Below are 12,086 nucleotides of genomic sequence, written 5' to 3'. Positions count from 1 at the left end.
ATTCTTGATCGTTCTAGTGCTCTTTAGAGGATCCAGGAACTTGGTTCGTGGCATGTGGCTGACCACACGAGTAGGTCTGGAAACCGTGTCGTGTTTGGGTTTACGGATCGTGGGTTGACAGGTTAAAAATATACCAACCCGAACACGATCCATTTAACTATATAGGTCACAAGTTTGTGGGTTTTGAACATAAACTCATATATGTCCCGTAAACCCACTTATTTATACGGGTTCACAGATTAGCGGGTTCGTGGTTCGGATTTTGGTTCGTAGGTCGGATTTGCATTTGTGTATTCGTAGGTCAGATTTCATAAATAAAATTAATAATTAAGCATGAATAAATTCTTGATGCAAGCATATTCGTATTTTACAAAACTTAAGTTTTAAACATACAAATGAAAATTAAAAACATTCATGAAAATATGTTTAAACTAAAACATCAATACAAGCAAAGATAAATTCAATGGTATGCTTCGATGTCGTTCAATGATGATTCAATCATTCATGACGTCGTTCTTCGTAAGTTCATTATGTTCATTACTCGATTTTGTTTGTGAGATACTGATATTATTTAGGGCAAACAATAAACGTGTCGCAATACAAATCAGCAAATGGTTACCCAGAGGTCTAATGATCAATGGTTACCTATGGGTCAATTGATCATTGGTATCGGATATTCTACATTTATGGTCAACTGTATAGTCTATATAATAATTAATATATTTAAAAAATATATAATTTGTTATTAAAATTATAAATAGCACGTAAATCCATGTATTGTTTGAAAAACTCATATATAACATGTTTAATAAACGGATACACAAGATAATGGTAGAAAAGTTCAACCCATATTTATTTCGAGATTTGCTCCCTCTTTCTCTGTTTCTTTACCCTCAAAGCCGTAAAAATTCAGAATTTTTTTTGCACGTAAAGCAACTCATATTAACTGTCAAACACTACCAAGCTTTAAGCTTTTTCTTTAATTTCGGTTATTTCAAAAAGCTATAAAGCTATAAAAAGCCGAACATAACCTATATCTTCGCCCAAATCACACAAATCTTTAAATTACAGCAGAAATTCAACAAATTCGAAGGAGGAGTTAAATGGCTCATATATTACGACCAAATATCTTGTATATATTACATCTAATCTAATACGCTAAAACCAAAAACTTGTTCAAGAAAACTAGAACAAACTACTCAATAAAAGAAGATATTTATATATACAGACAAAACCACCATAAACTAAGCATTCGACATCGACACTAATCTGTTTCATGATCAGGAGCAGGGGAATACCAAGCAGGAAATCTTCCTTTTGACCGAAGCAATCTGGTGAACGGCGAATCCGGCATTTTCCCCTTTTCTTCCTCCTCCATCTCCGCCCTACTCTTCGGCAGTCCGTCCGGTACCGGACATGTTCTTCCACCTCCGGCTGCTTCTGTAATCTCCGAGTTTGTATTATCCATGTTTGATTCATTCTGATGTTCTAATTGCTTTTTCGATTTGTGAATTTCGGAAATCCCGTGTAAGCAACTAACTAGCGATTTCACACCTCCTGATTCCAGAATCACCCTCTCCACCACCTCCTTTGGCTGTTCTTTCTGTTCACAAATGAAAAAGATTGCCACAAATTAAACTTCAATTAACGAAAATCAAGTTGACAAATTGCGTTTATGTATTAGTTGAAGGTAATCGTGTTCTTACTTCCAGATCTTTAAGCTCGAAGTAAGCTCTCCAACAGCTGTATGACGGGTCTCCTTCAAGCGTTGAACAGTAATCTGATCACGAAGAACATGAACTTCAATTATTACAACAAAACAAACAGAAACTAAAGCTGATCTATCAAATCCGGTGGGTTTTAGGGTTAATCAGCCGAACTGTAATGCGTTTTGCTTCATTGTGATTCAAAATCAATTAGTATACTTAAAAAAAAGGAGATTAGATCATTGGAGAGGGTACCTGCTAGATCGTTTTCAGATTTCTGGATCAACGGAGGATCCTTAACGATTCTCTGAAACTTGCTCCGACTAAACGGTTCGAGTTTAGGTATATACGCATTGTTTCTGGAAGAACAACAGATCGTCGTCGTCATCGACGGAGCTAATGGCACTGATCTTATCATCATCGTCTCCGATGCAAATTACGTGTATGGATTTTGAGTAGTTTTTTGTAAGTGAATGATAATTCTTAATTTCTTATTCATATGATATTAATAGACATCGATGGTGTTTGGATAAGGATGAGATATTTTAATGAGTTTCATGTTTTAGTTCCTTTTTCGTAGTTTTGATTTTGCTGTGATCTTGGCCGTTGGATGATGACGATTGGCGGTTTCCAGAATCCAGTGGGTATAAAGGACGTTGGAAAGGGGGTTTGATACTTGATACTGTATGGTGCGATACATGGGAAAACAACTTTAGGATATTTTATTGTGTACTTGTGGAATGTGGACCAATGGCTTTTTCGCTTTTCGGATTTATACAAATATTATTATTTTTTTTTTCTTAGATGTATATCTTATCTATCTGAAAGCATCTTCATTTATGTATTTGCTTTGGTTTTCGGGTTATTTGATTTGAAAATAGTTTTCGATGATGTCTCGTGGATCTTTAAATTTCTAACGAATATATATATATATATATATATATATATATATATATATATATATATATATATATATATATATATATATATATATATATATATAATGTAACTCTTGTAATTAAGTTGGAAGTTTAAACTATAAATTTTTATTTAAATGATTATTTAATTGATGAATCAAGTGTAGGCTTCCCAAATCAACAATTAAGGTATGTAGAAGTTTAATGTATATTATTATTTAATCACTTTAACCTTTAATGAGATGTTGGAAAATTAATAAGTTATGGTAATTTTCAATTCTTTAGGGAGTTAGATATGGTTAATTTAATAAATGTTTTTTTTTTCAATAAATACATACATAATGTCGTTTTCGCTAAAATATTTAAGATTATTGTTTTTTATTAAATGTTTGAATGTAATTTGTTTATTTATATATAATAAAGGGATATTCACAAAATAATAATAATAATAATAAAGACCACATTGTATTTCAAAATAAATTTACTTGATTCGTTTCAATATGATAGGTGAATCGGAATAGATACATCTAAAAAATGTTTTAAACAATAATGCAATGACTTTTTTGCTATATAACCTTAGAATTTACATACCTAAAAGAACTATGCAATAACACTTGATATACATGTTCTACAACAACATGAAGAATATAACTAAATAGTAAGTAGCTAAGCTAGCATAAAACTAACTCTACATTTTCAAGAAATCTTGAATTTGTGATCACTCACACTTCCTTCCCTCTTTTGTTTCAAGCAAATTGCAATTAAAAAATGTTTACCACTCATGAGATTTTAGGTATTCAAAGTCAGCAAGGCTTTCTTTCACTAGTTGCACGTAAGTTCGCAAGCTCTTCCTTCACCCGTCTAATTATTACTTCTGCCCTTTTCAACTTATGACTGATTTCATCATTCTGAGCCTTTAACACATTGTTCTCCTCCTGTTACATTGACATTATTATAGAGCCTTTTTGATATGACTATCAATCAGTCAGATTCAGATTGTTTGATATAACTCAATCAGAATCTGACTCAATCAACAACTATCAAACAGTTCCTAAGACATGTTTTTTCAACAAAGAAGAGTAAAAATCGAACCTTTATTTTGGCATGATGATGGATTTGTTGTTGGAGATTTTGTTGTCCTTCAACTTCAAGTTCCATCACATTCTTCTTGAGATTATCGATCTCATTCTACATTCATCAAAAGTCGATAAGCCAAAAAAATATTAAGTAAAACAAGAAGATATCAAGTAATCAATTCATCAAAAGTTTGATATTCAAACCTTTAACATTTCATTTTCCATTGTAAGCAATTGTTGTTGCTTAACACCCTCATTATTCTCCTTTTGCCAACTTGCAACCAATCCTTCAAGCTCTTGAATACGAATTCTTGCAGAAATTAGCTCTTCTTCCTTCTCACAATTCACTTGTTGTACAAACCCTAATCTTATGCTCTTAAAAGGAGAACCATTTTGACCCTTTGACCTTGATCCACTTCTCTCAACTCTTTTTAATGGTGAATTTATGTTATTCACATCAGGCGTTGTTTCCCCCATTGCCTTAATCTAGTATTATGCATTTCTTTTGTTAATACAAAAATACATCAACATATTATATATTATATAGTTTATGGATTTGCTTACTTTCTCATTATATTCTCTAGATTGAACCTTTTGGAGATTCAACTCAATGATCTATTGAAATAAACAAGTCATGAAAAAATTTTGAATAAAGAAAATGATAAGAAGTAAAAAGTAAAAGTAAATTAAGACCTGTGCATCTTTGGAGATGATTTCTTTTTGAAGAATGATGTTGCGCCTAAGAAGATCTTGAAGCTCTTTCTCTTTTTCATCTAAATCTCTATAAATAAACAAAATCATATATAATAAATTTACATGTTTTTAACAATGTATGAATTTTGGATTTTAAGTTTTTTAACAAACAAACCTTTGCATAATAACAGAATCATTGCTTTGTTTCAAAGCATGAAGCTCTACTTCTGCCTCCTCCCTTTGCAACCATTGTCTTTCTGCATCTCCTTTCACCATCTTAATCTTGGAAATTCAATAAACTTTGTTAATATAAATAAAAGAAAAATATAAAAAAAGAGTTTTAATTTCTTTTTCTTTTTCTTTTTTATATATTACCTGGTTTTCTAGTACATTCACAGTGCATTCTAGCTCTTCCACTGACTTCTCATAAACCTTCAATTCCTCTTCCTTTTCATCTTTTTCACAACTAATTGTTTTCACATCTTCCTTCAATGATTCTATCAAAATGTTTTTTTCATCAAGTACATGGCTTTTCACAACACTTTCATAGATTTCACATTGTAAAGCTTCAAAATTAGCTTCAAATGCTTCAATCTCATGTTTTTGATCTTTTAACATGATTGAAAGTCTTATGTTTTCCTCTTTTTGTAATCTCAACTCTTCAAATGCTTCTTCAATCACATGTTTCTGATCTTTTAACATGATTGAAAGTCTCTTGTTTTCCTCTTTTTGTAATCTCAACTCTTCAAATGCTTCTTCAATCTCATGTTTTTGATCTTTTAACATGATTGAAAGTCTTTTGTTTTCCTCTTTTTGTAATCTCAACTCTTCAACATTCATTTCCAATTCATGTTGAAGTTTGCATGATGACATTTCAAGATCAAAGCTATCTTTTAATTTCATATCCACAAATGAAATAATCATGTCTTCCTTAAACTTCTCAAGTTCCATAAAAGTACTAAATTTCTCTTTCTCAAGATCATTATTTATAGAAACCATTTTCTCTAGCTTCAACAACAACTCAATCTCTTTTTCAAATGAATCAATCACTATTTTCTCTTCATCTTCATCATGAATCACTTCAATAACATCAATTTCTTTCATTATTGTAAAAAGCTCATCTCCCATATGATTAAATCTTTCCAACATTGCTTCCTCCATAACTTGTAAATCAAGAATCTTTTTTTCAAAATTTGTAATTTTTATCGAGAGGTTTCCGGTTTCTTCTTCTTTTCTTGAAATTCGATCAAAACCATTCTTGATGTCAACCAATAACTTCCCTCTAAGCATGCTACAAGCTTCAAGTTCTTTTCTTGATTTACCATTTTGCCCTTTTAACTCAGATACTAAAGCATTCGATTCACATAATCCATGGTGAAGTAGACTCTTTTCTACATTCAAACCACTCAGTGTTTCCATTAATATTCCCATGTGACACACATGCAACACAGACACAACCCAATCTTTAGCAATTATCTCACACCATATTTCCTCATGCCACGTCAGCATTTCATGAACACAAGACTTGATGTTGTCAAAATCAAATGACATGAGATCTTGATTTTTAGCTTGGATTTCAAGAATCATATGTTCAATCTCTTCCACTTCTTTCTTCATTGAAATTGTATCTTCTTCAATTTGTTCTTCAAGAATCGAATAACTTTCTCTCTCGTTTATTAAAAAAACTTCTTTTTTCTTCATCTCTGAGATCTCAATCTTCATTTCTTCAATCATAAAATCGGTTTCTAAAAACTTATCAAAGTAACAACAAGACTCCACTTCAATTGCAAAATCTTTTTCTACAAGACATTCTTTTAACTTATCAATCTCACATTCCTTTTCAACAATTTCTTCATCTTTTTTGTTGCAATCTTGTTGGTGTGCTTCTGACATTACCAAAATTGCCCCTCTTAATGACCTCAACATCGACTCCATTTCATTACTCTTTCTTTTTGCATCCTCTAAACATGAATTCAATTCCTCAATCCTTAACTCCTTTTCATATACATTTCTTGCAATAATCTTTAACTTCTCTGAAACCCATTCTTGTTTTCCATTTACAAACCGATTTAAAACATCATCAAGAGCCATATCACCAGCACTAAGAACCTCTTCAATCTCTTCACATAAACCGAATAAAACTCTATCTTTCTCTTCAAACTTTTCTCTTAATGTTCTATTGCATTCACTCATCACATCAAGTTTCTCTTGCAAAATGATCAATTCTTGTTGTGTTTCTCTCTCCTTTAAACTATTTTCTTGCATTTTTTTCTGAATATTGCAAAGCTCTTCTTGTAAGCAAACTATAACCTCACTAGTTTCAGCCTCAACTTGCTTTCTTACTTCATCCATTTGTTCTTCATTAGACTCATGAAAAACTCGATCATTTTGGTAAAAAGTATTCAATTTCTTTGCTTTTTCAAGAGAATCTTGCACTTTGGTTAATGAAGTTTGCTCTTTTGATTCTTGACTTAAGATTTTGTCATTCAAAGAAGTGATTTCAAGTTCTTTTTCATTCAAGATTTCAGAATACTGATTATTATTAGTGTTCTTGAGATCTTCAAGCTCATTGATTGACACAAGATTTTGTATCTCAAGAGCTTCAATGATTGATTTTGCTTCTTGAAGCTCTTCTTTTAAGTTTTCACATTGTTTTGTTATCAACAAAAACTTTTCATCTGTTTCAACATGAATCAATCTCTCCTCCTTGAGAATAATTTTCAAAATTTCAACCTCCAATTGTAAATCCAGTATTTCTTTGGTGTTATTTGCAAGAATTTCATCCTGAAAATACCATTGAAATTTTCTTCTTTTTTAAATGTTACATAATATAAGTAACAAGTAACTGAAAAAGTGGAAATTACCTTTATGACCTCAGATTTTTGCATTTCTAGTAAATCATTTAAATCGGCAATTTCCCTGCAGAGTTTTGCATTTTTCTCCATGCATTTCTCTAACTCTTTCTTGCTATTTTCTAACTGAAATTAAAAAAATTAAAAAGAAAAAGTTAAAACAGAAGTTTAAATTGATAAAAGTGCATAAATACAAGAAGATTGATTACCTCAAGTTGAAGAAAATCGTCTTGTTTTTTGTCTTGTGTACTTTCCTATTGCCATTTTCAAAAGGTTTAATTAAAAAAGGATGATAAATGTAATAAAAAAAAGGAAATTAAAAAATTACCTTTTGGATACTTTGATTCAAATTCAGTTCAAGAGACAAAGTCAACTGATCCCTCAATTCAGAAACTTCAGTCAACAACATTTCCCTTTCCCCTTCTTCATAAAAATCTTGAAATCTAAACAAAATCCAAAAACACAAAATCTTGATTCTTGAAATCCATTCACTATTAAATATAAATTTCCATTTTATTCAAAATCTACCTTCTAAGTTGTTCAAGAAGCCGAATATTTTCCACAGCAAAACGTGTCACTTCAGGATTCCTCTCAACTTTTCCACGAAGAATCTTGATTTCTTCATTCACCATTTTATTTTCTTCTAACAAATAAGAATCAACACTCAATGATCCAGATAAAAGACACTCCATTCTTTGTATTTTATCTTCTCTAAACTTCAACATCATTTTTGTACACCTGTTTTCCTCTTCCCTTTGATGCACCTAATATCAAATTTTATATAACTTTTTAATTTATATTATATAAAAACACACCAAAGAAAAATACAAAAGTAGAAAAACATACCAGGCTATTCAGTTGTTCTATTTCTGCTTCAAGTTGTTTTATAGAATTTTCAGTAGATTGCTCTCTTCTTAAAGCTCCATTCAATGAAGTCTCTAATGATTTTAACTAATATAACAATAAAGTAAATAAAGTATTACTTTCAAAAAGATAACAAAAAGCCAAAAAGTCAAAAAAAAAAAAAAAAAACTTTGTTTTGAATTATTTGTTAGTATTACCTGTTTACAAGAAACTCTTAGGATCTTTTCATCATCATCTTCATAATTATCAAGTGAACTTTCATTGCTACAATTCTCATCTTTTGAATTGTTTGTTAGTGATCTTGATATGTTGAGGCGTTTAAGAGTCACAAGCTCCTCCTAAAAAAGGCATTTGATTTTATTATATTTTTAAGTTTATATTTATAAGTTTTTATATTTATAATAAAAGAAAAATAAAGGTCTTACCTTTAGAAGTCGAATTTGATGTTGAAGTGCTTCAACATCTCCTGATGCATCTTCATTAATCACAGCCTTGATAATGACAATAAGATGGAAAAATTGTAAATCTTGAAGAATGTAAGGGTAAAAAGGTAAAAAAAAGCCACCAAATGTTAACATGAATTGAAACTATGAAGAACTAGCTTACATTGTTTTGAATAAGTTTTGCACGTTGTGCAAACTTTAAAGTGTTCAAAGTCTCAGTAGCAGAACTATGAAAAAAGTAAAAAAGAAAAATTAAATGGTTAAATAATTTAATTTGCTGTGATAACAATACAAGAAAAGATATATAAGCATACCTTATTGAAGGGCTCACGTTAGCAATTATCATTGTTTTCGAGTTTCCACCTAATGAATCCTGCATTACGTTTGTAGTATGGTCATTTCTAAACAGAAGGGTAAAATGATCATTTACTCAAACAAATATTATTATCCATTCAACCGCTTTATCCATACTGGACTTAATGGGGATGAAAAAAGAAACATAGAAAGTCAAGAAAATTTTCATTTTTTCCCTATTAAGGTCATTTCTAAACAGAAGGGTAAAATGGTCATTTACTCAAACAAATATTAGTATCCATTCAACCGATTCATCCATACAGGACTTAATGGGGATGAAAAAAGAAACATAGAAAGTCAAGAAAATTTTCATTTTTTCCCTATTAAGGTCATTTCTAAACAGAAGGGTAAAATGGTCATTTACTCAAACAAATATTAGTATCCATTCAACCGATTCATCCATACAGGACTTAATGGGGATGAAAAAAGAAACATAGAAAGTCAAGAAAATTTTGATTTTTTCCCTATTAAAGTCATTTCTAAACAGAAGGGTAAAATGGTCATTTATTCAAACAAATACCTGAAGAAGGAATGTGAGTCTAGAATCTCTATACGGAACATGTTTTGTCCTTGCATTAGCACCATCTACTAGAACCATTATTACATGACTGTAAAAAGACAAAATTTACATTAACAAGAAAACAAATACAAAAACAAAAAAAATAAATTTATAAAATCACTTAGTATTATTTTAGTAAAAACTTTTCATACCCAAGTGTCGATAATGATTTGTTAATATTTGCAGCTTCTTTTAACCTCTCACCTTCAGCACCAGAACTCTTTTGCCTATTTGAACATAACATAGCATTATAATTTTAGTTTTATAAAAAATAATAAATAATATATAAAACTGAATCTTTCACCTTTCTGATCCAGCTAAATCAACAAGGTTTAATCTTGCAAATCTTAGGTTAGATGTTGAATCTTTTTCCCATCTACTTTCAATTACACATGTGAAAACACTATGTGAACGACTACTTTCTCTATTCATATTTGTAGAAGCAACTCTTCTGTTTGCAGAGCCCTATGATACATTTGACAACATTATTAAAAAAGAAAAGCTAAAATTCAACAACATAAAATATATATATATATATATATATATATATATATATATATATATATATATATATATATATTAAAAGATCATATTTTTCACCTGACTTAAAAGCCTAAGAATATCACCCACTGTATGAACTTCTAATTCGGTTAAATTCTCAACATATACTCCCTTTTTAACATCTTCCCGAAGCTAAAAGTGAGAAAAAAGAGACCTTTTTTTAAACATAGGGATGACATTTATAAGGTCAAAAAAGGGTCAAACTCAAAAGTCAAAGATTTGCATACTTGTAGATTTGTGGATGAAGGATCAAGAAGATCTGTGATTTGTTCGTTGTAGATTTCCAAGAAAGAACACTTGCAATTGTATGTAAGTCTTTCATTCTTTCGACTTCCCTCTTCCTGTAGATGGAAAATGAAGTTTTAAGATTGGAAATGCTTTTGAAGGGTAGATTTGGAATTAGGAATATGTCATAAGTCATAATTACTACCGCTATGATTCTTGAAAATAGGAACTCGAATATTCTAGGTGTCATTCCACGATATTGGCTTGGTTTCACTTCAAGATTATTTATTTCACCAAGCATTGTGTGTGTTTTCCCACTTCCAGTCTGTATAATTACATATAATATGAAGTAAGAAACTAAAAATTATGATTAATTGATTGACAAATGTTATTCACTTATTCTAATAAACTTAATTTACCTGTCCATATGCAAACATACAACTATTGTATCCAGATAAGCAATTCTCCACCATTGGCTCACCAACCATCTTGAAAAGGGTTTCCTGAAAAATTTCTTGTTTTTTTTAAGAATTGTAATAGAAAAATTCAAGAAGAATAAACTTAATTTATCTGTGTTTTTACTTGTATACCTGGTCAATTGTTTCACATGCTACATGGTCAAATGTAAACCTAGTTTCTGGATTTCCAACCCATGTCAAACATTGTGCACTTTCCTGTTTTAGACACCTGTTGTAGCCTTGTGAAGTGATTTCCATGCCATTGAGAGGTCGGATACGAATCAAAACCTGAAGAAATTATGCGCATAAGTGAAAAAGCAAAATCTTTTAAGATTAAATTATATGAAAAGAAGCTTACTTGAACATTGTGATCCATCCAGAATGATGGATCTTCTCTAAGATCAAAATGAGGGACCTCGATGGTATTTACAGTTGTACAAGTGTTGGATGTTACAGGAATTCCTTTAGATAAAGCAGCAAAGTTTCCAGTACGAACAGGAGGCCTAGAGTTACCTCCATAAATTAACCCTGGATTTGGAGGCTTGGTTACAGTTTTTGTAGGTGTAGAATGTGCAGAATTAAGCTCCGGAAACCCTAAAGAAGCTCTTCCCAATGTCCTACATGACCTAGGAGTATTCACAGTTGAATCATTGCCCCACCCAAATCGATCTCTAGCTACAACCCCTTGCTTTTCTGGAGTTCTCATTGTCATAGCAGATTCCTGATGCCTACTTTTAGCTTTAGTCGGTGTTCTATGTGTTTTTGAGCTTCTGAACACTGGTTCCTGAGCTGGTTTACTAGGGTTTTGAAGGGGTTCTTGAATTGAGTTCAATGGAGGCCTGGAACAAGAGTCGATGCTCATCCGACGAATCGATGACTCACGAATGTTAACATTCACCGGCACATTTTCAGTTTCTTCGAAATTAAGATTTTTACCGGAATTTCGTCGCGAGAGCTTTGAATCTCTCATCATTATGAATCAAGAAACGAAAACCAATAGTCTGAAAAGAGAATGAGAACCAAACAGTATACTAGACGCAAGATCAAGATAATCTAGTAGAATATCGAGCTGAAAATGGAGGTGAGAAGAAGATCATTTCAAATCTAGTAAAATGGAGCTGAAAATGAACTGTAGTTTGTTTGGTTGTTTTCATGTGTTTTAAGGGAATGTAATTGAATTCAAATGACTGTTTTTTTGAATTGAAAGCTTTCCGAGATCTGGTTTAGGATTGACGGCTGAGATGTGTTGCTGATTTTTGAAATTTGGGGCGCAGGTATTAACGTATATCGCGCTTTGTTGGATTTCAAGTTGGAGAAGGGTCTTATTTAGCAATATACAATAAATCAAGGGGGAATGGGTAAAGTAAGATATGCAATA

At 31.2% G+C, this 12,086-nt stretch overlaps 2 protein-coding genes across 3 annotated transcripts; both read right to left on the bottom strand.

The window, feature by feature from the left end:
* Nucleotides 1-1,093: 1,093 nt before the first annotated feature.
* On the bottom strand, nucleotides 1,094-2,202 carry MEE14 (maternal effect embryo arrest 14). Its single transcript, XM_078965037.1, has 3 exons — nucleotides 1,962-2,202; nucleotides 1,707-1,780; nucleotides 1,094-1,603 (listed from the first exon to the last, which is right to left on the bottom strand). The coding sequence occupies exons 1-3, from the start codon at nucleotides 2,125-2,127 to the stop codon at nucleotides 1,265-1,267; spliced, it is 579 nt and encodes a 192-aa protein (XP_078821163.1). The 5' UTR covers nucleotides 2,128-2,202; the 3' UTR covers nucleotides 1,094-1,264.
* A 958-nt stretch (nucleotides 2,203-3,160) lies between these two features.
* LOC145004722 (kinesin-like protein KIN-12D) lies at nucleotides 3,161-11,870 on the bottom strand. Of its 2 annotated transcripts, XM_078963701.1 has the most exons (25): nucleotides 11,067-11,868; nucleotides 10,841-10,996; nucleotides 10,670-10,753; nucleotides 10,456-10,575; nucleotides 10,253-10,366; nucleotides 10,065-10,157; nucleotides 9,769-9,929; nucleotides 9,617-9,691; nucleotides 9,426-9,513; nucleotides 8,866-8,924; nucleotides 8,715-8,778; nucleotides 8,534-8,599; nucleotides 8,306-8,446; nucleotides 8,091-8,195; nucleotides 7,773-8,008; nucleotides 7,573-7,687; nucleotides 7,454-7,498; nucleotides 7,257-7,370; nucleotides 4,768-7,176; nucleotides 4,568-4,674; nucleotides 4,393-4,480; nucleotides 4,264-4,314; nucleotides 3,904-4,185; nucleotides 3,716-3,811; nucleotides 3,161-3,558 (listed from the first exon to the last, which is right to left on the bottom strand). In XM_078963701.1, exons 1-25 carry the CDS (start codon nucleotides 11,679-11,681, stop codon nucleotides 3,427-3,429), a joined length of 5,616 nt encoding a protein of 1,871 aa, XP_078819827.1. In that variant the 5' UTR covers nucleotides 11,682-11,868; the 3' UTR covers nucleotides 3,161-3,426. The 2 variants fall into 2 exon arrangements, with proteins under 2 accessions (XP_078819827.1, XP_078819828.1); XM_078963702.1 differs by lacking the exon at nucleotides 4,264-4,314 and having other exon boundaries at nucleotides 11,067-11,870.
* Between the last annotated feature and the right edge of the window lie 216 nt (nucleotides 11,871-12,086).

This window comes from Lactuca saligna, chromosome 7, assembly GCF_052625555.1.
Source record: "Lactuca saligna cultivar CGN05327 chromosome 7, ASM5262555v1, whole genome shotgun sequence".
Taxonomy (NCBI): Eukaryota; Viridiplantae; Streptophyta; class Magnoliopsida; order Asterales; family Asteraceae; genus Lactuca; species Lactuca saligna.
This window is presented reverse-complemented; position numbering and strand designations above follow the sequence as displayed.